A 24,406-nucleotide genomic window follows, 5' to 3' on the forward strand; every position below is an offset into this window, starting at 1 on the left:
TTAAAAAAAAGAAAAGAATATTCATGCTAAGGGAGAAAACCCTCCACTCAAAATTACAGAATTCTCTCTGGTTCACTTGGAAAAGAGTGAAAAGACCCCTGAACTCAGGACCAGTACGTGTTGGCTCACTCCACCAGCTCTGTGACCACGGAGGCTTAGAGTACATATATGACAGCAAAGTGACCTGTAGCTCCAACAATGAAAACCTGAAACTAATTTGAAGTTCTGATTTGAAAAGCTGAAAGAAGCAGAAAACTGGAATAGGTTGTATTGCAAGTTTTGTGGGGTTTTTTAATTCTGGCACAATAATGGGAGGATAATCAATAATCTCATTTCTACTTCTGCTGTACCACAACTTGAAAGCAGTCCAGCTAAAGCAGAAGCAGAGATACAGGCTGTCAGAGCCACAACTCTTAGCTTCCAGTGTAGTACTTTCTAGGAGGAGGAGTTATCAAGGGGAAAAGTGGAAATTCTAGTTTAGCTATTCTGTGTAAACATCTTAAAAAGACAGAAAAGAGAGGTTGACAGAGACACTAAGATGCTGAGTTAACTGCCAGAGTAAAAATACTGAAGTATCTCAAGAGTTCTCAGATTCATTTTCTTGATGAAGGGGACTTCCCAAAAAGCTCTCTTTCATTTGCTATCCTAGTAGACATCACGTTGGAGAGGACTGTGTTTAGAGTAGGTCACAGCCACTCAGGAAAGGTTTTGATTGGTTCATCTATAGGAAGCATAAGTGAGCCTCTTGGGGATTGATCTGAATAGTAGTTATGCAAGTGTGGATACATATAAAATGTCATCAAACCATAAACTTCAGATGTATGCACTTCATTCTCCAGGAGTCCTTCCTCAGTGAAACAGTACATTATTAGAAATAAATTCTATGATTCTTAGACTTTAGAAGGGTCATGTGTCTGCTTCAAGGACAGCAGAGAGCTATAAGAACCGATTCTGGCTGCAGTCTACCAAGAGAGGCGGCGGTTCTGCTCAGAACCGGTACAGAGTCAAGGAGTTTGGATTTCCCAAGCTCCGGAAGCCAATCATGAAGCTGAAGACACTAAAGATGAGGAGAAATTGTTTCTCCCCTCCCCAAATCCAGAAATCAACTCACCCAAGAAACGTGATATGTGATGTTACAGAGCAACAGGCTAAATGACCAAGGTGGGCAGGCCTGAGGAGCCCACACTGTCGCTGTGAAGGGTTAATGCATTATCTGTTAATGAGCTGGACATGGCCTTTAGTATCAGTGTCATGGTCAAGTCTGAGATCATCATTCATGTTTGTTTCTAGAATTATTTATTCTCCATATAGCTAACTCATTCTTTGATTTTCTACTTACACTCACCTCTTCTAGAAACCTCCTCCAGGCAGCCCTTTGCTCTCTACCCCTGTTCACACATTCAAGGCTTAGGTAGATATCATTTTCAGTAATCTCACAGTGCTCTGGGCACATCTTTATAGATTCATTTTCCATACGGGGTCATAATTTATGTGTTTTTATTCTCCACTGGGCAATAAGCTCCTTGAGTCTCAAGACCATAGCTTACATGTGATTCTTGGCACGTGTCTCCCTGCTAAACACAAACACTGGATGCTTTATGCCTACCTGGAATGCTGTTCCCATCTCTCCATCCATTCAAACCCAACCTCTATTAAATAAATCAACTCAAATGCTTCTCACTGCATCAGATTCTCTGTAATTTCTCTTGCTATACTGACTGGCTCCTTCTCTGAAACTCTGTGACCTTAAGAGTACATGGTACATATCTTCTATTATTCCCCAACAGTTTCATGTTTGCAGGTATTACTCCAGTTAGATTTTAATTATCAATTCAGTATTTTAACAAATGTTTTTCTATCTCTCTATATTCATCAAAATGTTTAGATATATAGCTATGGGTCTATCTCTCTAGTCAGCTACTAAGTGGAATTGGAACATACATCTGTTCTGTAACCTGTTTTTTTGTCCTCAACTGCTGGAAGCTAATTCCAGCATGTCAGCAGGGCTGAATCATCTGGAATGGTTGAAGATATTTCCCGAAACCTGAAGAGGGTGCAAAAATGATTGCTTGCTGCCAAACAACTGAGGGCATTTCAATCTACATGTTATTGCCTCCTATTGGCCAAACACCTGAACAGCCATAGGCAGTTTCCTCCAATCTAACAATGCCTACTATGTACCAAACCTTGGCCTTTGATATGTATATCTACCTTGCCTTAGAACAATTTGTGTTAATAAAAAGCAAGGGGTCCAGAGAGAGAAGAGAACTTGGTTTCATTAGCTAAGTCTCCTCTGGCCCTCCAAAATGCCTTCCAAAATTATGATTCATCTCTGGACTCTTTATTAATTTACACACAGCGTCTTCTCCAGATTCCTGAACCCCTTCTAAATGCCAAGAAACACACACCGGCATTACTCAACAATAGATTGTGAAAAACTTTCCAAGTCCATAAATGTCATTGGCTTCATAGTGCTCCCTGTACTGAGGTGACATCATTTACATAACCATTCACCAGCCCTTATGCATAAGCATTTAGGTCTTTTCCAAGATTCCACTGTCACAAATAAGGTTGAAATCAATATCCACGTACATACATCATTTCAGACTTGTATAATTATATCCTTAGAATAGACCTCTTGAGGAGTGATTGCCAGTCATGAAGTGAAAGATTTTATATTCAGAGAAATGGTCCCATAACGACTCTATAAGAACATTCTATCAGCTTATAGACCCCAGTCCTTTTTCCAAAACCAATCCCCTGCCACATCCCACTTTTAAGACTGATAAGTTATTTTGTCTCCTAGTACAAAAATATGGCAGCCTTGTGTCTTTGCTTTAGATTGTGTGTGATGGGAGCTACTGAAAGACAATGCCAATCAGGACTCTTCCTTCCATGTGTCTAGCTATTACCACAAGTAAATGTTTTGTATCTCACTCTTAACATTGCCAATAAACATATAAAAAGATACCCAATCTCCCTACTAAACAAAAATATGTGAATAAAATGAAAATAACTTGTTTTCTGCTTGCTGTCCTTTTGGGGTGAAAACAAAGGGTAACATTCTCTGTTGATGTGAATGTAGAGAAATGGCATTTATGTCCATTTTTTGTTCTCTTTCCTAAATGCATCAGTTAGCACCTCCTGAACAATTTTAATAATAGTAGTGATAACAGGCACTCATGTTTTGATCCGGACATTAATAGTTGTATTTTCAGTATCTCAGTCATTACCCATGAAGAGGTTTTTAGTTGAGATTTATTTATTTTTATATTTTACTCACAATTCTATTATGAATATATGACCTCTACCAAATGCATTTTTGTGCATCCATCAATATGAAGACACAGTGATTGATATACTTACAATGGGTGTCATATAAACCAGACAGTTTCTATCAGCATATTCATTTTTCTAACAAAGGAGTATTCACTGTCTATCCAAAAATGAGATTTGCTCAAAGTTTCTGGACCAACATGCAAAAGTATAGTGAAAACACATGTTCTGAGTATATGTTTGGCAAAAGAGTAATAACAGTGCTATCAAGATCCATGTCACAAGCTCTTTCAAGCCATTTCTTAATTCGTCTTAGGAAAACTAAAGCAAATATCGGCAGGATCCAGTCTTGTGCAACGGAATCCTGATTGAGACACGATAGGTAAGACCACAGAATAAGATTATCCACAAAGAGATTTCACAGCAAAATCAGACATCCATTTCTTACCCTCAGTCAGAGACACAAATGAAGCTCAAGGTATTTCATCCCTCCTTCCCAAAGTTTATAAAATAATTGCCCCTGGATGAATCCAATTGTTTCTAATTCTGCTTCCTCTATCTGGAATAATAAAATATTAAAATATGCCAGTAAGTGACATCCTGTTTTTCTCACCTGTAGCTAGTTGTGCTATCTTTGAACTAAATGCATCTCTCTGCTTATTACTATGATCAAGCACCAAAGGTGTCATTTGAACCACAGAGACTCAATTACGCTAAGGTAATATGATAATTTATAGTTGTATAAAATAAACATGATGACCCTAAATGCACAGATTTTATACACAATCAATCATTCACTTATTAAACTTGCTTTATTGATGTATTGTCCAAAGATATACACCTGGCCAGGCACCAATCCTGCCCGTGGGCCCCCACAGTGGAGTGAGGAGACCAAAATGTGTACACATCTGCAAAAGCACAGAAAAGATCAAATGCCATGGAAACTCCCACAGGGGGAGGTTTGCGCACAGGTTGGAGGGATCAGAGATGTCTTAGTGGACAAGTGGCGTTTGGATTAGACTTGGAAAGTGAGAGGTGATTTCTCCATGTAGAAAAAACATTAATTCGAATGTCAGCAATTGTTGAAAGAATTAATTCAAACAAAGTATGTTTTCTAATCAAGACTATTAAGCTAGAAATCAGTAACACAATGATAATCCTCCCATGTTTAAAAATTAATTGCATGATAATTTGTTAATGTCTACGTCCCAATTAGGTAAGTTATGTAACAAACTGACAGATCAAGTTGGCCAAAAAAGTTGCTTTACTTTGTAATGATGTCGAGTATAAATTTTTAAAACTAATAAATTTTATCTCAATCAAAAACACACAAAAGTTAGGAACACACAGTTCACACACATACACACACTCACAGAAATTCCAGTGGTCAGTAAACATAGAAAACTGGCACCTAAGAGTAAGAATCTAGAAGTGGCCATTGTAGTTCAATACAAACTTTGAACAAGCATGCTGATTTTCAGAGTTCATCAAAGAGTCAGCCTCAGTTAGCCAGGAGACAACCAAGCACACTCTTAACTTCCTGCTCCAGATCACTGTCAACCATGCTTCCTATTGACAATCCTGGAAATGACACATTGGGATTTGCTTAAACATTTACCCAATCTATATCCCTTTCTACTGCTGCTTGATTTGCAATCAGGTTAGTTTTAATCCATAAATATCTGTTAATATGTAAAAAGCAATATGTTCTTTGTACTGAGTTCTGAATTGATTTAGCAAATACTTAAAAGATGATAATTATAGAGTTTAGTCTCAGTAGAGTCACTTTGCTGGCACGGTTTGGCCTTTGTGATCAGACATCTAAAAGAAATTCCATTTCAGACTGATTCCATACGAGAAATGAGCCCGCTTACTTATGAAGCACAGGCCAAATTCTGACTCACAATTGATAAGGAGCTCTGTATGACTTTTTATATCACAGGCCTGTCACCCGCATATACCTGACACCTTATTCAAAGTAAGGGCCTTATCTTCAGACTATAAAGTAAAACTGCCTTCAACAATGACCAATATTCTCTTAGTTCTTTACAGGAATACTAGTTGTGAAGCAGCTAGGAAATGATTAAATGATAATATGTTAATGCAGATTATGCAATGTAGATATGTTATTAATGTTAGCATGTCTCTTCTTACTCTCAATGAAACTTTATGTTATTTCATTGAAAAATGTCCTAGTTTTTTATCAACCCTTCATTGACATAACAAGTAATATGCTCTGTATTTTGCTAAAGGTCTTACTTGCTAAAAACATGTTATTGTCCATGCAAAATAATTTTAATTTATTGTGTGTGTGTGTGTCATTTAGTACCCTAGGGTTTGCTGCTGAGAGAAAAAGTCACTAAGTAGCATAGGTCACTTTTCTTACTGTATCAACATCTGATGAAGAATATTTTTCTAGCTGTACAAACTAAAACATTTGGTACCAAGATATTCAATTTATAAATGAAGCACCATCACTTAGTCAATTCTTTTTTAAAAAATATATTGCATTGATTTCTACAGAGAGGAAGGGGGAGGGATAGAGAGTCAGAAACATGGATGAGAGAGAAACATTGATCAGTTGCCTCCTGCACACCCCCCACTGGGGATGTGTCCGCAATCAAAGCACATGCCCTTGAACCCCTGTCCACAGGCCGACACTCTATCTACTGAGCTAAACCAGCCAGGGCGATTTAGTTAATTCTTATTATGGTTAGCCTTTAAAAGGTTCTCCAACATCCCCTGGGGGGTCCTGGATTGCAAGAGGGTGCAGGCCAGGTTGAGGGACCCCATCGGTGAACTATCTAGGCTGGAGAGGGATGCAAGAGGTTGGCTAGACAGGAAGGGACCATGGTAGGGCTTCAGGGCATGTCAGGCTCCTGTTGTTCAGTCCCGATAGGGCAGAGCCCAGCAGCAAGCTAACCTACCAGTTGGAGTGACTGCCCCTTGGTGGTCAGTACACTCATATCAAATAGTTGATCGGCCTTAGCATATCATTAACATATTATGCTTTGATTGGTTGAACAGATGACCAGACAACCAGACACTTAGCATATTAGGCTTTTATTATATAGGACATATATCCTTGTCCCTCCTGTTATTCCCAGTTATTTCCAAGGTACAGAGCTTTTCCTAGGAACTCACAATCAGCAAGAGACTGATTCTCCACACCTTCCACCAGCATGAATCTCAGCAGATGGCCAGTGGGTACCTCAATAGTTGTTACTTAATTGAGGTTCCTCTAGTTGTTAACAAAGAACTTAAGCTGCTTGGAAATTTTCCCCCCTTCAAGTGAGATGGCTTGCCATTAGTAAAACAATCAGCAATTAAAAATCTCATTTTTAAATATTGTCTATAAAATTTTACATCATGAAAATTACTTCTCATTTAATTCTCCTTAAAAATGTTGTCCTAAGCAAAATAAAAATCGCTCTTAGAGAAAACTAAAGCCAAATAAAAGCCAAAATGTAATTGCTATTTCTGTTTCAAATATCCAAACTGCCACGATATTTGGTCAATGGTTATTTTTAGTTACATGAAATCAAATCAGGGGTATTCTTTTTATCTCAGTTAACAAAAATATCTAAAATACTTAATTTTCAATATATTGCAAATATTTTGGCAGAAATGACTAGATGTTACAATTGTCTTCTATTTAAACTTGTTGCTCCCAGATATTCAATGGGCAATCAAAATTTGAATGCAATCCCTAAAATAACTTTAAATGGATTTAACATTCTGCTGGAGTTCACACACTTTATATTCTTAAACTATTTAAGAGGTAGCTTTTCAAAATCTCTGAACAGACTAAGATCAAGCCCTCTAAAATTGCAAAGTACAACAAAGAAAACAGAAAATGTTTGATTTAATCAAAAGCTAAGTAGACTTTTTTTAAAAGGCATCTTTTTTGAAACAAATTATATGAACAACAACAGATATCAAAGCCTTTTAAGTAAGTGGAGCCTAGACTAAATTTATTTTCAAACAAGATAAAATATATATAGAAATATCTCTAACCTAGAGCACCATGGGACAAATTTCAAGGACATGACTCTAGTTAACCGGAAACACTAGAGGGCAGAGTTGCATAGTGAAGCTCTTCTGACATCTAATTGGAGAAAGGGATACCACCAATATATAAACCCTCAAGATCTGCTGCTACTGACTGAAAGTCTTTGACCTTTTTGAGAGTGTTTGAACCTTTAACAGTTGATTTAAATAAGTCCACTGCTAAGGCAATAAAGCAAATACTGGGAACTCAGACAGGGGCCCCATGAATAACACCCTAAGCATGATCTATTTCATTCCTGTGTATGTTCATCAATAAAACACCTCACTCCCCATGATATCATCATCATCTGTCTCCTGAATAAAAGATACTTAATAACCTGCTTATGCTTATGGCCTTTGAGAGCTAAAGGTTTTCAGTTATGGATGACATTTCCCATCAAATTTGGGGAACTGATTACTCCATTTTGGTTAACTAAGTACCATAAACCCAAGCAAAATGTCCCCATATTACTAAACGTTTTCTGAGAGGAGGAAGGAGTCTTCTTCACCCTTCAAAACTCCTTTATGTTCATCTTCTCTATCAATGATGGAGATGCAAAAAAGATGGGCTGCATAGCATCTTAGTGCACTGATTAATGGAAGTCGTTTATTTCAAATAGATTTTGGAAGTCCAAATGTCAATTTCCATAGCTCCGGGAGCAACATAAAAAGTCATTTCCCCTCTATAAGTCATTGCATGACTTTCATAGTGGCCATGTCATGTACAAGACCAATTACATTACCTTGAAAATTACAGCCTGAAACATTCATTCTCCAAATAGCCAACTTTCCTAGATGACATCCAGTAAGATGATAGGGCTTCTCTTAAAAACAATCCTTCTTATAAAATGTGTTTTTTAACAGGAAAAAAAGTGTACTTCTCCAAGAAAAAAATAAGCCCACTATTAGTTTTCTACTTGTTTTATTATTATTATATTAACAAAAAATCAATATAAAATTAATTAAAATCCAAAATAGGCCAAATTTCTCATGTGGAATAGCTTTTATTTCAACCCTAACCTCTTGATAATTCCGTACATTGAACAGTGAATGTGGCAACATAAATAATTTAAATAACTCAGGAAGAACAAATTGAGCATCTGTCATTCTTAGGATCTAGAATACATTTCTCACTAGTCTTTTCCCCTTAATCTGGTGACTGTATTTTTAAAAACCAATGTCTTGAATATTCACAATAATATCCAGGATATACAAATGGGTGAAGGAAATTGGGCCCCCTATTGAGACATTTAGTATATTGAAGCAAATTATAAAACTGAGGCTGTCAATAGTGATCTCTCCAGTTCACTCACAGAAAACTCAAAATGAAATGTACTTCATTGGGAAAACCAATCATCATAAACATTCACCAACATACCTTATTTCTAAAAAGCCACAGATGAATAATTTCTGCCAATGTCAAAGATCATAGATTGTCAGGCTTACCTAACTACATTAAGCTAAAAATTTTTCCACCATTCTTGACATTTCCTGTCCCCTTTTTTGTCCAATGTTTTTTTCTTAGGACTTACTACTAATTAATTTATTAATTCTTTTACAGTAGTCTCTCCTTATCTTCAGAGGATATGTTCCAAGATCTGGTGCTAGCTGAGCTTTTTATTAGTGGAGTGTCACTCTAAGGCCTAAGAAATGGATGCTTGTATACTAGCCCATGCATAATCACATCTCTATAAATATTTTTATATTAAGCAAAACATGAGTTTACTCTGATGTTTCACACTCTGATCAAATATCACATGATTCATTCTAGCATATCCTTTGTTAATCACTCAGTTATTAACACAATCTACTTATTTACTATCTCACTGTCAACAATTTAAATTTAGAAGCAGAGGTCCCCTTTTAACAAACTTTGTAGTTATCACTTCTGCAACAGTGTCTGCTAAATAGTACTGGTGAATTTGTTCAATGAGCAAAAAAAAATAACCAATAATAAAGTATTGTTTATATAATTCACAGTAGAAAAACAAAGATAAAGTATTTTGTGGCTACCCCTGGATATGAAGAAAATAATTTTCTAGACCAAAAATAAACACATATTAATCCATCACTATGCCATTATGTTATTCATCTTCATGCATTCATCATCACTCAGCATTGAAATTTTCCCACAGGCAATTCAAAGGATGGTGAGTATTTTTCTCCAAAAGTTTACTCTAGGGGAGCTTAATCATGTGCAAAATGAAGCAACATATTTCTCTCTCAAATTTCCTCTTCTGCTACTGATACTACCTTTAGTCATAGTAGGATGCAGAAGAGATTGAATAGACAGACAGGAGGTAGAGAAACTCATCTCCTATTCTTACATGTTTCATTAAACTACTCATAAAGGTTTCAAAATCTTTTTCCATTACCTACGAACCATGTGTCACTCAAAGTTACCCAAAAAAATTTGGTAAAATTCATTCTACTCTTTTTGGCTTCACATTTTTCTACTTCTTATTAGTACTTTTCAAATTGCTAGAAAGTATTGTCTATATGTGAAGTGACTTTAATAGAAGCAATGGCAGTATCACCCAAAGTCTACCATGAAAGATAAAGAAAGACAATTTGAGAGAGCAGTGAAAGATGGTTTTGCTTTCAAGATTTTCCTTCCACTTCCAGATTTGAGCTTGGGCACGCTGGAGAACACAATGTAGGTAAGGACGATCACCCTTATTTATTGTTACTTTCTCTCCAAAGGACTGAAGTTTCCTCCTGGAAACCTTCCATCTGCTTGCCGATCCCCCCAAAAATGAGGGTGCGATGTTGTCAAAACAAGAAAGAGGTGAAAGTCGGAGGATAAAAAAAATATTTACTGAGTGCCCAATAGATGCCAGGGAAATCCTGTGCTCTTTTCTATTCTATAAGCTTTTCATTTTCTATATTTTTCCTTTAAATTAATAGAGGGCACCTACATGCATATTTGTGTTAAAAATCTGCAAATGTAACATAGAAAATAAATTAATATGGGAGATTGGAGGCAGAGAGCAAAGCAAAACTAGTTCATGTGGTTTCTGGAATGTTATTCCACACAAATTAAGTAAAATCCACTGATAGTTGTGAGAGAAGTTGTGCTTTTGAACATCTTTTTTTTTTTTTTTTAATGGGCTGAACAAACCAAGACATGTACATTTCTTGAAATAGTCCCTTGTTTATGTGAACTATTCTGTAACTCGGAGTCATGACACAAATGAGTCACAGCACAACTGCAAGTCCATATATAACAAAGGAGTGCTCGGGGAGGAGAGGGCTCCTGTAATAAGAGCTACATGCACATGGGGAGGGCCCCCTGTGCCCAAATTAAGCCTTGGCCACTTGCACATAATTAGCATACCAACATGAGAAACAAATCAAAAAGGCACAGGAAGGCCATGGAATTCTGTTACTAAGATAGAGAGACATGGTCCAGGTGTCATTAGTCACAATGAACTATTTCAAAGAGATAAAAACTGGAAAAGAGTAGGTTTTTAGATGGTAATTTTCAGAGCATGCCAGACCTAAAGTAAGGATGAATAAGAAATGCCTCCCCACTAACTTTTCTTATCGACTCTGTCCAGGTAGTAATGCTTCCAGGTTTCTTCATGTCTTCCCACATGACTTCTCCCAGTCCACCTCTACTTCTGTGGGATTTAATTTGGTAAATCACATAGAACAGCTATCGAACCATGACTTATGCTCACAGGGAAGACGCTGTCAAATATCCAAGGAGACAGAAAGCACAAGTCACAGGCCGTTTTTCTTGGCCGAGTCCTCAGTGTCAGCCATCCATTTACTCGTAATTGTAGGTGATTATCTCCTCATCAGTCCACTCCCCGCCGCTCAGAAAGGTCGGAAGTACTCTTGCTTGGCTCTGAGAGTCATCCTAGTCTACTCTTAGAAGAGGTCCAAAAATAGAAGGAAGCCGAGTTTCCTTTGTTCCAACCTTTTCAGTAAACATCAGTCTCATCACAGCAAAGCCACACGCCAGGCAAAGCAGGAAATGAGCAAGGAGGAAACAGTCTATTCTCTGGCTGCATCTCCGTGTGCTAGAGTATTGCATTCACCAGTGGAGAATCATGTTTGAAGTTATGTTACAACTGTACAAACAAACCACTCATCAGAAAACACATCACCTTGTTCTCAGTCTGGTGGCAGATTTCACACCAAAAAAATGGTTCCCGGTAGACATTCTTAGCAGCTCCACCTATACCCATGATTATACAGTAAAATTTCCAACAAATTATCCGAACTCTATGAATAAGCACTAAATTAAATCCTTCAACCAGTGACCACCTCAAGAAAGCAGCCGTGTCACATGTGGGTAATTTCACAGTCACTGACATTTTTTGAAAGGAGCAGATATGTATCACCAGAAACTTCTGTTTTTTAATTCTAGGTTTTTAAAAAATAGGTCCCACTCTTAAGGCTTTTTCCTGTGGTCTAAGAACTGAATATATACCGAGTGGCCAGATTATTATGACCACCTGACATTTGTAGGCAAATTAGCTGTACACTGCATCCTATGGGATATGGAAGCCGAAGTCCTGTTCGAACACCTTTGCTGTCTGCAGTTACCAAGATGAAACATCTCCAATTCGCACAGGAAAAAAGGGTTGGACAGTTGAGCATTGTAAAAAAAAATCACGTGGTCTGATGAATCACGTTTCCAGTTGCATCATGCAGATGGCAGAGTGAGAATTTCGTGGAAACAGCATTAAAGCATGCACCCCACATGCATGAGTACAACCCTTCAAGCTGGTGGGGGCAGTGTTATGGTTTGGGACATGTTTTCCTGGCATGATGTGGGTCCTTTAATTGGTGTGGAACAAAGTCTGAATAACACAACATATCTAAGTATCATTGCTGACCAAGTTCATCCTATCATGTTGATGGTGTATCCCATTGGAGATGTCTTCTTCCAACAGGACAATGTGCCATGCCACGGTGCTCGTATTGTGCGTGGTGGTTTCAAAACATGAGGGAGACTTTACCTTGCTTAGGTGGCCCCCACAATCACTAGATCTCAATCCAATTGAGCATTTGTGGGGCGAAGTTAAAAGAGCCATCAGGCAGCTGGTTCCACAACCATCAAATCTTACAGAACGAACAGTGCTATTCATCAGGCATGGTGTCAGATTCTTCCCATCACCTTTCAACATCTCATGGAGTCAATGCCAAGAAGAATAGCCACAGTATTGAAGGCAAAAGGTGGCCCAACAAAGTACTGATGGGGTGGTCATAATAATCTGGCCACTCAGTGTATTTGCCCAGGCAGAGTCACAATAGCATTATTAAAAGATCAACTTAGGAGTAAGTTGAAAATTGACAGCCAGTAGAAAGGAAAATGTGTGCGCAATTAATGTAACTTGATTTCCTTAAGTTTTTTTCTCACTGAAGAAATAGGAACATGATCCCCTTGATTCTTTCTACCTTATGAAAACATTCATTCATGCATTCACGCCACAAGAATTCACTAAATGCCCACAAAGTGACCAAGAAAGTGAATCTCAAGCTATCCTGACCTGTGTTACATAATTTGTTCTAAAATCTGTCCCACTCACTACTATGCTTGCCTTCTTGAAGGCAAACCTGGAAACCCCAAGAAAACTAAAATAGTACCATTTTACTTTTTAATATATTTTATTGATTTTTTTACAGAGAGGAAGAGAGAGAGATAGAGTTAGAAATATTGATCAGCTGCCTTTTGCACACCCCCTACTGGGGATATGCCCCCAACCAAGGTACATGTTCTTGACCGGAATCAAACCTGGGACCTTTCAGTCTGCAGGCCGACGCTCTATCCACTGAGCCAAATCGGTTTCGGCAATTGTACCATTTTTGACACATTTGAAAAAAGATATTCAGCTGCAGAGAATCTGGGAGCACCTGCTCAAATACATCCCAAAACCCACTGAAATGAGATGGTGGCCTGTTCTGGGGACAACGAGCACTTATTCTGAGATGTCCCTGCCTTCTGTTTCTGAAAAGTAAATACTGGAAATTTCAGATTTCAGGCTGAGACAATCACAAAACTATGTAAAAGACACACTGGTGTAAATATTTAATATTAAGGAATTAATAGCAAGTTGTTATAGAACTACAGTATCACCATTTTGTGAATGACATAAGCTTAAAATTACAAAGAAACATATGAAAATCGAAAACTACGTCACTCATTGAACTTTCTAAGAGGTTAGAAAGCACCTAAGCCCATATCAATAGGCCAGTTGTTTAAATCAGAGGTTGGCAAATTACCACCAAACCCAGGCGGGCCAAACCCAGCTCATCACCTGTTTTTGTGTTGCCCAGCAGCTTTTAAATGTTAAAGGGTTGGGTGAGGGGGGAAGCAAAAGGAGGACTCTAGTTCCTGACACACTGAGGTTATGCGAAATTCAAATGTCAGGTGTACCATTAAAGTTTTATTGGAACACAACCATGTCACTCATTTATATAGTGTCGATGACTGCTTTTCTATTGGGACAGCGGTTAGGGTGGCCCTTAAAACTTAAAATACTTACTGTCCAGAGAAAAGATTTGCTGAGCTCTGGTTTAAATAACAAGATAAATGTTATCCGATGACAAGCTTTGGGAGCCACAAGCAGGTTTCTCTGCCCAATCCCTCCCAAATCTTACCCCTCTAACTTCTTTGCCCAATAAGACTGCCCAGCTCCATCCAGGAAGGGGTTCTTTCTCCTACAGGCAGCTGAGTGAAGGAGCCAAAAGAGCAAAGAGAAAGGTGTCAAAGGGACGTGCACTAAAAAGAGCTAGGAAAACAGATACACGTGGAAAAGCAGGCACACATGGAGAAAAAAGTTCTAGAGAGTATTGTCCATGGGACATCATCCTCAGTCCTCTTTCTCTAAATTATAAAAGCAAACCCCAAACACCCTATACGGACTCCCACTCCTCTTAATGCCATCTCAGAACCATCTGACTTTGAGACAAACTGTAAAATCATGTGGCCTACCCAATAAATAAGTCAGCTCGAAGTAGTAGGCAGAGAATAATTTCCATATTTTATTCAGTAGAGGATCATTAATCTCTCCAGTGAGTAAAATGAACATTTATGTTTTAAAAATTAGTAAGCAAATGAAAACAAAATACTTTCAAAGGCAAGCGAACTGCCATGTGATATGTCCTTTATTTTGACATTTTTAATGCCATAAAATCTGCCAGCACATGCATTTAAATATTACATTTAACATTGTTCCTCAGTTGTTCAGACATGGCAATGAAAAGCTTCCTCTCAGCTTGCCATTTGCTATTAAGCCTACATAGAACATTAGTGGCTGAGAAAAAGTAAAAGCGGTGGCTCGCTGTGTCAACCAGGTTTATGCATACAGGCATTTTAATCCGTAAAATGCAAATGCCTTGAAGTTTTACAAATGACAGCATGCAATGCTGATAAGGTTCATGCTCTGATGTTTTCTTAATACATTTTCTAATCATAGTCAATTTTCAGGGGTAATTTGTCAGCTTCTCCCAGCGCATCAGCTCCGTCATGAGAACAACTTAATCACGCCTGAAGGTGAAAATACCCCTTTCATGACAGAGCCCCATTAGGGAAATAATGACGCCAGAGTCCTCAAGAAGTTAATTAAAGTTCTATAAAGACTTCGCAGATACGTCCAGAAGCTGTACCTTAGAACCTTTGCCAAGATGAACCTACCTGGTGCCAACTTCCTCTCTAATTCAAAACTGTCATGATGAATCCCAGGGCTTTCAGAATATGGGTAAAAATGAAAAATACTCTCCTTCCTAGAAGATGCTCTTGTCATTCTCACTGCTATGAGACCTGTTGCTGACAGCACATGATTAGCGTTCAAAGGAAAAGCAGTAAGAAGACTAATGAAAACGTTAGAGGTTAGTAAAAATGGCCAGGGGCCTAATCACTGCAAGGTACATGGCCTACTTGTGAGTCTCCATCCCTTCGCAGGCAAGTCCCTTCCCAGCCCTTCCTCTGAGCAAAAAAGGAAGAGGAGGGAAATTTGATGGACGCCACTATTAAGGGATGATGCTTGGGCACCTGCCTGTGCTCCTTCATGGTTACCCCCAGGGATCTCTTAGCTCCCCCACCTCCTGCCAAAGTGTAAGCAAACCATGGCTGCTTGAGCATAATGAATAGCACTGCCCTATGCCCAGCCAGATATAAAATCGTCTCATACTCCAGCAGAGACCCACAGGGAGGGACATCTGGAAAGTAAATACATTTCCCTGTGCTGAGACCACTATATTTTATTATACCTGGTTTTTTAAATGCTGCTTCATTCATTATTTACAGTAACAAGTTTGGCCAGAAACTTAGATGGGCTCTTACAGGAAAAGGAAGTAAAAATCCAGGGATAAAGAATGAAATGAAAAGAGGAGTCTTTAACTTCACTTAGGTGACATGAGCCTGAAGAAAACCACAGGGACTGGTGAGCATTGTTGCAGAGAGCAACTGAAGGTCCCCATCTGTTTGAACATACTAATATATAAAAACCAAGGTTTCGTAACAGCTGACCGAAGGCTCGACCAAACACTGGAAATCAGTCCTGCAGTCAGTGCTGGGCTGCCATGGTGACCCAGCACTGATTGCCAAGGGGGCTATGAATCAGGCCTGGAGAGAGGCCCAGAGAGAGAGGCAGGATCTGATCTACAGCCTCCATGGCAGCTGTTGATCATCTATTGTCTCTCTCTCTTCGGGCTTCACCAGCAGCCACACCTGTTTCTCTCTGGGCATCTGTGGGGGCTGCTGATCAGCCCAGCCTCTCTGATCAGGCCAATAGATAAGCCTGGAGATGCTGACTGGCATAGAAAGTGACCAATCAGAAGCAAATTGGCTTGCAGGGGAGGGCAGTTGGGGGCAATCAGGAGGGGAGGGGAGGGAAGTTGGGGGTGAGATCAGGCTGGCAGGGGAGGTCAGTTAGGGGTGATCAGGCAGGCAGTCAGAAAGGTTAGGGAAGATCAGGCAGGCAAGCAGAGGCAGTTAGGGGCAATCAGGCAGGCAGGCAGGTGAGCAGTTAGGAGCCAATGGTCCCATGTTATGAGAGGGATGTTTGTTCGACTGCAGGTTTAGGCCCAATCCCGCACTGGCAGCTGGACATCTCCCAAGCGGTCCCCAACTGGACAGGATGCAGGCTGGGTTAAAGGAACCCCCACTCTGTGCACAAATTTTGTGCACCAAGCCACTAGTGTAATAATAATCACAGCCAACATTATTCTAAGCACTTTACATATGTTCATGTATTTCATTCTCAAAATAATGTATAAAATAGGTGCCATTATTATCTTCTGAAGATTAATTAACTGAGGCACAAAGAGTTAAAGCAACTTTTTCAAGGTAATATAGCTCACCTTCCACTTACATTGTATTTTCTATGTTTAGGAAATACAGTTCATTTCTCACAGAAAGTTTGAAGTTTCCTGTACAATACTTTATCTAGTAAATATTATCTCTTCAAGCACCTATATTTCTTGACAAAGTACTGAAAGCATTCACAAACTTGAATCTAACTTAATTAGCTTACTATGTCATGTCTAAAATATATCTTTGATCTTATGTGTTCTTACATTTTACAAATTTTATGCCACACTATTCTACAATAATATTAATGCATAATCTTGACTATGCTAATCAATAAGATACATTCTAGGAGTAGGTAGCAGGGTGAATGAATGTTAATTACTTCAAATGTCTTAATTAACTCCTACTGCTAGTGATACAGCAATTAACGTTTAAAAATGTTACAGAAGATACATCAGTTTTCCATTGGGTCATGTTGTTGAGCATTACTGAAATCCCATGAAATGGGGAGGTTGAGAATATTCAAAGACTTCTAATCTCAATGAGAAAAACAACTAAAACTAAGGTTGTAGACTCATGGCAGCATATTTCCCTCACACACACCTGCTTCCTGGCTAATTGCTCCTTTCCCTGCTGTCCCCAGGTCTCTTTGCACACCAGGAGGCACAGCATGATAATAATCACTTCTCAAGGCACTTGAGAATATTCATCTAGCACTACTGAGGGAGTCAACCTTTCCTTCACTTTTCTAAACCTTCTGTTTCTGAGCCCTGGGAGAGAAATTATGGTGGGTGCTTATTAACCAGTCTGGACCTTATGAGAACCAAATGCAGAGACCAGAGTAATAAATAGAGCCAATTCAGAAGCTAGCTCCTATGATAAATTAAAGATAGCTACTCTTTTTAAAAAGGGCAGACCCCAGAGGTAGAGTTCATTTCCCCTTCTCTTGAGTCTGAGTTGGTCCTGTGACTTGCTTTAATCAGGAGAAGTCAGCAGACATGAAACAGTCACTCCCAAGGTTGAGCCTTAAAATCTGTGACTTCTGCTTCCTTGGAATCCAACCCAATATTGTGAGATGTCCAAGTCACATATGAAGAGAACTGAAGCACTAGTTGACAACCCCAACTGAGCTCCCAGCCAACTGCCAGCACCAAGAACAAGTGAGACGTGAGGCGAGTAAGCCCTCGTGGATGTCTCAGTCCAGTCAGACCTCTGGATGAAGTCAGCTCCAGACTGATGCCACATGTGCAGAACCTCCCAGCTGACCTCCATCAACCCAGACTCTTAAGGGGCAATTACTGATAGTTGTTTACACCACTAATCGTTTGAGATGGTTTGTTACGCAGCAATAGATAGCCAAAGCCTTTCTAGACCATCTTAGAAACCAGGCTGAAACCAGTTGCTGCTTGCCTCAAAAATGTGAGATTGGCTACAATGGAGCTAAGAAGAACCCTTTCCAGTATAAAGCATGATGGCTAGGACCATGGACCTAGGAACCAGACTAAGTTTGAATCCTGATTTTGCCTTCTACTAGCTATGTATCAAGTGGAAGCTACTTTACTTTTCTGTGCTTCCGTTTCCCTTGGTGTAAAGTACAGATAGTAGTAATATTCCCTATTTCTTGGGTTTGTTATGAAGAATAAATATTAATATTGGTCCATACAAGTAGAACACTTAGAACAGTGCCTGGCACAGAGTAAGAACTCAGAAAATGTTCTCTCTTATTATTATTTATTTTTAGTCGGTTTTACATCCAAGAAACTACCCGCTCAAAGCTATGTGAGGGCTCTATACTTGGGACAAAGGGATATGGAAAGTGAAAGTGAGGGCCACAGCCATGTCACAGTGACTGTAATAAATACTAAAGCTTACTGACCTCACAGCAGCACAGGAGAGAAAAAATAAAAACAAAGTAAATGCTCCGATTATAGGTCATTCATAACAGAAATGTCTGACAATTACTCAAACTTCATCTGAGGATAAACTACTCCCAGGTATAAGGATCCACATTTTGGGAACCTTGTAACTGTTTTCTGTTCCATTAAGAGGACTGAACTTTACATACATACCCTGCAGTCCTTGACAGTTATTTTCTCTGGCATTATCTAAGCTATCATCACACTCATATCAACTTTGTTTTTAAATATTATTTTCTAGGTCACTAAAACAAACAGGTCAGGTTACAGATCACGGCAGTATTTACATAGGTCATAAAATTAATCCTTAATACTGGGTTAGTTCATTGTTTTGGTTGTTTATTGTTTTGTTCGGATTTTTTTGGCTATATCATATACATACTCTGGAAAACTGCTTATTGTTAAATGTTTCTTAAATAAGTGAAATATAGTTGTAATTCATTCATTTTACTATAGGATTAGAATTACTAGTAAGTTATATTTTTGTCCCAGAATATTGTCTCTTTTATAGCTTAAAATTATATAAGGATCTATATCTACTTTCTTCAAAAGTAATCATCCCAAGTGAATTAATACATAGTAGGGTAAGTTTAAGCTTTTAAAATATTGGTATTCTGTCTCAGCTCTTGAACATCCAATTACAGCACTTTTCATAGGATTTTTTCACTAAAGCCCCAAAGCTCTCTATTTGTCATTTCCACATATTAATTCACAAAATTATTATAGATTCAATTATACTACTCATATTCTGACCTTTGGACATGGTTCCATCTGTTTTTCAAGACAACTATGATGGCTCCATAAATTGATACCCAAGGAGCTCAATCAATTAGAAGATCTGGGAAAATGTGTCAGGTTCATGCCTAGCTTCAGCATGATAACATCACTCATCTACATTAGTTATTCTTTTCATATTATTTATAAGCCTTAGGTCAGCTTGAAAGAAATTGATATTTTCATTTCATGCCTGATAATCCTGCCTTAACTGATGACAATCAAGATGCAAATTAATTGCAAATTATGTGAAGGATACATAAATTAAAAACTATGAAATTTAAATTATTAATGCAGTAGTAATTCAGCTTTCAGGTTTCTTCTGAAAACAATAACAAATTCACCTATTTTTATTCTACTCAATGCAAACTAAACTTGATGTTTTTTTAATGTTTTTATTTATATCAGAGGGTAAAAGAGAGGGAGAGAGAGAGAAACATCTATGATATGAGAGAATCATTGATCAGCTGCCTCCTGCACATCCCACACTGGGGATCAAGCCCACAACCTGGGCAAGTGCCCTGACAGGGAATCAAACCATGACCTCTTGGTTCAACCACTGAGCAACACTGGCTGGGCTAAATTTGGTATTTTAAATAGAAGCATGGAACATTAGAGGTTATAATTTTCTTTCCTTCCTAAGTTTTCAATTCCCTCTTTTTTACACTTCCATTATCTCCTTTGTCTCTGTGCTTTGAACCCTACTCTTTTATGTCTGTTTAACTTTGACCCTATGTCACTATAGATCTTGTTAATTACACACTATTCTGCTTCAGTTTAAGATGTCATCCTCACTATTTTGTATTTTATGTTATTTACATCAGTGTTTTCAAAGGACTGAATCAGTTCCACCACAAAAACAACAAAAGTTTGTTTTCCCAAGGGCATTTGCAAGTTTATGGATATTGTGCTATATTTGATTATACACAAAAAATTTTTTAATAATATATACCATTTCAGTAACTTTATTGGGAGTAATTGCTGGGAATACTTCTGCATCTACTATTTAGATGACCACGGCAAAGAATGCAAGAAAATCAAAAGTTAACCGTGGAAGAAAACAAAACAAAACAAAACAAAAAAAACTTCCTATGAAAAAGAAAGCCTAGTGACATGGAAAAAGTATCCAGATTAGGAATAGGTTCTATTCATTATTCTTTGAATAAGAACACAATCAAAGTTTCTAGATTAGTAAAGTTTTGCTTTACTTGCATTTGTTTTACATAACTTGAGCTCATCCAGGTTTTCAGTGCTTAAATTAACAAAGTATTTCTAAAATAAACTGTGAACATTTCTAACTAATAAAATTGATTTAATTGGAATATAAGACATTTTGCCAACTTTTCATTTTAGAAACAACGATGGGTACAATTTCATCAACAAATTACAAATTAATAAAGGAAACCATTTGATAAAATGTATTTTGAGTTTCTCAGATACAAATGTCACGGAAGTCTTAAAGAACATATCTACAAATTCTAAATCTTGATTTTACCATAATTTGTGTAAAACATTTTTAAGTAGCGCATGCAAATAACCCTAGTAATAGCTAAATTTAAGTGAGCATATGTTTAAGCAACATTATTTCAGGGGGGAAAAAATGTCACAAATGTTTACCTGGCAAGGCTGTTTCATTTTAATGGCTATGACATGGTATCTGTAACAGCAGAGCTCACAGGTCCAGGAGCCCCTCTCACTGATCCACTTTAGCAGGCACAGCTGATGTGTATATCGAACTGACCCGTCACATCGGCAGGGATTCAACAGCTCCCCCTGAAAACAAAAGAGCTCAGTGTGAGTATTTGTATTTGTGTCTCGATTTCAAACATCTAACACCTGCTTTCTTCTCTTTCAAAGCCAGAAGGATATCAGCATCAAACTCTACCCTAGAAAATGAAATGAAATGTTTATGCCTCTGATGAGAATGAAACTAAAGTCTTAAAACTCTTTTGAAGATACTGCTTAGGGTTATGATATAAATGTTCTACCCACATACAAACTGTCTGCAAGATGTAGCTCCCGATACTCCTAGGGGAGAGCTGTACTATTAAACCTCTTTAATAACTTTTAAGTGGATGGTCAGATGCATTTCCTCTGCAGTTATTCTTAATCATTGCTAAAGGAGAAATGCATGGCATCCCAGAAAGCAGCCTGCAATAGCATGAGGCTTTTATTTTCTTCTAACGGTAGCATCATAAATATTGACTTGGGGCACCATATTCCAGAAAGCCTTCATAGTCTTATTGCAATTTCCTTACTTTTAAAAATATTAAACCTAATGTTTTCTCAGACCACGCATTTTGTAAGAGTAATATATTATCCCGATGTATCCATGAGTACTCTCATGTAAGTCTGCATGCACCTCTAATGGGGTTTATATTTTAGAACTGATCCTAATAAAATATAAAGTATGAAGTTGTCTAAATAGCCTCTCTTTCACACAGGGCAAAAGTACATTCCTGTTTTTCCTGTGAAAGTGTAACACGCTTGTCACGTCGTGAGATGAAGTCACCAAAATTTGCAAGAAGGAAAGACGCTGCCCTTCTGGTTTTGACATGACTCACCCCAGTTTGTATTCTAAGGCAATCTGCCTCAGGACACATTTGTAGGAAAAGGACATAGGTTTCTATGTATAGACCAAAATCCATTCGGTAAATAAAAGATACTCACGGCGTTATCATTAAAACACCTGAGGAATGTGTAACTGCAAAATCAGATGGGGGTGGGGGGAGTGCAGATCAAATGAAACCCTGAATTCGTCACCGGGACATTTCCATCTGCATTACACAGAAATGGAAAGGGGAACACACAGTACACACCTCTCACTCAGTCCAGGGACCAGACCAGCCACACCGCGGTGCCACCGAGAAGCCGGCGCTGTCCGTGGTGCTGAAAGGTCGGCCGTCGCGAGTGACACCAGACAGGACAGACAGACCATCCTCGCCCGAGCCCCACCGCGGTTGCCGCGGCTCCCTTCCGCCGGGCCCTACCTGCTCGGCGCCCTGGAAGCAGATCTTGCAGATGGGCTGGTGGTGCTGGTGCTGGTGCTCGGCACGCTGGTCGCCACCGCCGCCAACGCCGCCGCCGCTGCTGCTGCTGCTGCTGCGGCTGCTGCACATCGAGCGCGTCTCGGGCTGCTCGCCGGCGCCCTGCCGCTCGCCCTCTCCGGCCTTCGGCTCCCCGGGGCTGCCCTTCCCCGCCGCCGCTCCGGGGACCGCCGCCTCTGGAAGGCTCCTCGGACCTTCCCCGGAGTCGCCAGCCACCGACACCTCCTGGCCCGCGGGTGGCAGGGGCGGCAGCTCGTCCGCGCCCCGGCGCCGCGGGACCACCCCCGCCGGCGGCTCGGCGGGCTCCGCGGGGCGCTCGGGGGACGCGGGCGGCGCGGGCAGCGGCGGCGGGTAGCGCGGGGGCGAGGAGGGCACTGAAGTCGGTTCCCCCGGGGGTGGCGGCGGCGGCGGAGGAGGCTCGGCGTCCCCGCTCTCTGCCCCGCGGCACCAACTGCTGCCCCGGCCGCCCTCCGAGCTCATGGCGGTGCCGCCGCCGCCCTCCGGCAGCCCCGCTGGAGGGCCGGGCTGGGGCCGCCGCCGCAGGGAGAGCGGAGCTGGAGGGGAGGAGGAGGAGGGAGGGAGGGGGACAGGGGCGGGACCGGGAGGGGACGCGGAGGGCCCGGCGGAGGCGGCAGAGGCTGCTGCTCCCGGAGCCGCGGGCTCGGCTCTGGCGGAGGCGGCGCCTGGATTCGGCTGCGCGTGAGAGCCGCGGGGGGCGGAGGCGCCGGGGCGGAGGGCGGAGCAGCGAGCGGAGCGGTGGGCTGGCGAGGAGGTCTGAGGAGGGACCTAGCGTGGAGCCCGTTAGGAGGGGCGGAGGGAGCGTTCCGGACTGGGAGTGAGATGCGGGGAGGACCCGCCTGAATTCAGGGGCGGGGGGATCCCTCAGACCCTCCACCGACCCCGCCCCGAGCGCTCACGTCGGTTCCGGGGCGGACTACCCCTCCGAACCGCGCGCCACTGCGGCTCTGAGAGCCGGGAGGAGTGGGGGGGGGGGGGGGGGGGAGATGGTCGTAGGCCGCCGGACCAGAAACCGTTACCCGGTGGGCGAGTGGGACGCGGGGGCGCTGGGCGGGGGGAGACCGAGCTGGGGTCCCGCGTGGGCGTGGAGACACGTGCGGCGGGCAACCTGGTCGCGCCCGAGCCCGCTGAGCCGAGGGCGCGGGAAAAGGGCGCGTGGAACGGGAATGGTAACGGCCTCCTCCCTGGGACTGCTCCCTGCCCTCCCAGCCCTCTCCCTCAAGGGCACGCTCACTGTGCCACCAGAGTCCTAAAAGCAGAAGTCTCTGGAACCCGTGTCCTCCCTCTGTCTTCTTGGTCTCCCTCCCGGCTGCAGTGAGTATCCGAATTTATTCGTGAATATCTTAGTGACATTGTAAGTATCTTGGGTCGTTCCGTGTAGTGGTTCCTCCTAGTGCCACGGTCTGTGGCGAGTGGTCACTGTTACCCTTGTTGTGTAGAGGACTCAAATGACGCCTCTCCTCCCCTTAAAGTGTCTGCAACCTCGGATCTCAGTTTTACTCACCCCAAAGAAAGCTTCTCTGCAAGTCCGCTCCGCAAAACCTCTCTGGGGCTCATCTTCCGCCAGAACCACAGTCCCCTCTGTTCTTTTCTGAAAATAAACTCAAGCCTGCAGGGAAGTAGATGAGACCCGTGCACATCGTACAGTGTAAAATCACAAAGCATTGGATTTGTGTGCTGCAGTGTGTCTACCAGTGTGACTCTCCAAATCAATGATGACTTTCACCAGTGAAACACTTTTAAGGTCTTGGCCACAGCAGACTCGCATTGGACAGTCATTTTGGCTGCATTGAACAGCTGAAGACCCAGATTGGCAAAGTAACTTGTTCAAGGTCACAGGACTGTTAACAAAGAACTTTTGAGCTCCCTGGCTGCAGATTTTCTGGCTCAAACATAATTATCTCTTCCCCCTCCTCCCCCCAATCTTCTCTCCTGCTTCCTAAAAAACAGTAGTGCAATACATGTGTTTGACAGCGCTGATTCCTGTTAAGTTAGATGTTCTGAAATGGTCGAGATAAACTACCAGCTTAAATTAATAATTGTTCCATTATGCATTT

General features: G+C 40.8%; 1 protein-coding gene across 1 annotated transcript in view; it reads right to left on the reverse strand.

The window, feature by feature from the left end:
• Positions 1 to 22,880, reverse strand: part of MARCHF11 (membrane associated ring-CH-type finger 11) — an 82,512-nt gene extending 59,632 nt beyond the window's left edge. The window contains exons 1-2 of the mRNA XM_036410828.2: positions 22,275 to 22,880; positions 20,902 to 21,057 (exon numbers count right to left, since the gene is read on the reverse strand). Of these exons, the coding sequence (XP_036266721.1) occupies positions 20,902 to 21,057; positions 22,275 to 22,811 (693 nt within the window). The 5' untranslated portion in view covers positions 22,812 to 22,880. The remainder of the gene's footprint in view (positions 1 to 20,901; positions 21,058 to 22,274) is intronic.
• Positions 22,881 to 24,406: the final 1,526 nt, after the last annotated feature.

This window comes from Pipistrellus kuhlii, unplaced genomic scaffold (assembly GCF_014108245.1).
Source record: "Pipistrellus kuhlii isolate mPipKuh1 unplaced genomic scaffold, mPipKuh1.p scaffold_m20_p_4, whole genome shotgun sequence".
Classification (NCBI taxonomy): Eukaryota; Metazoa; Chordata; class Mammalia; order Chiroptera; family Vespertilionidae; genus Pipistrellus; species Pipistrellus kuhlii.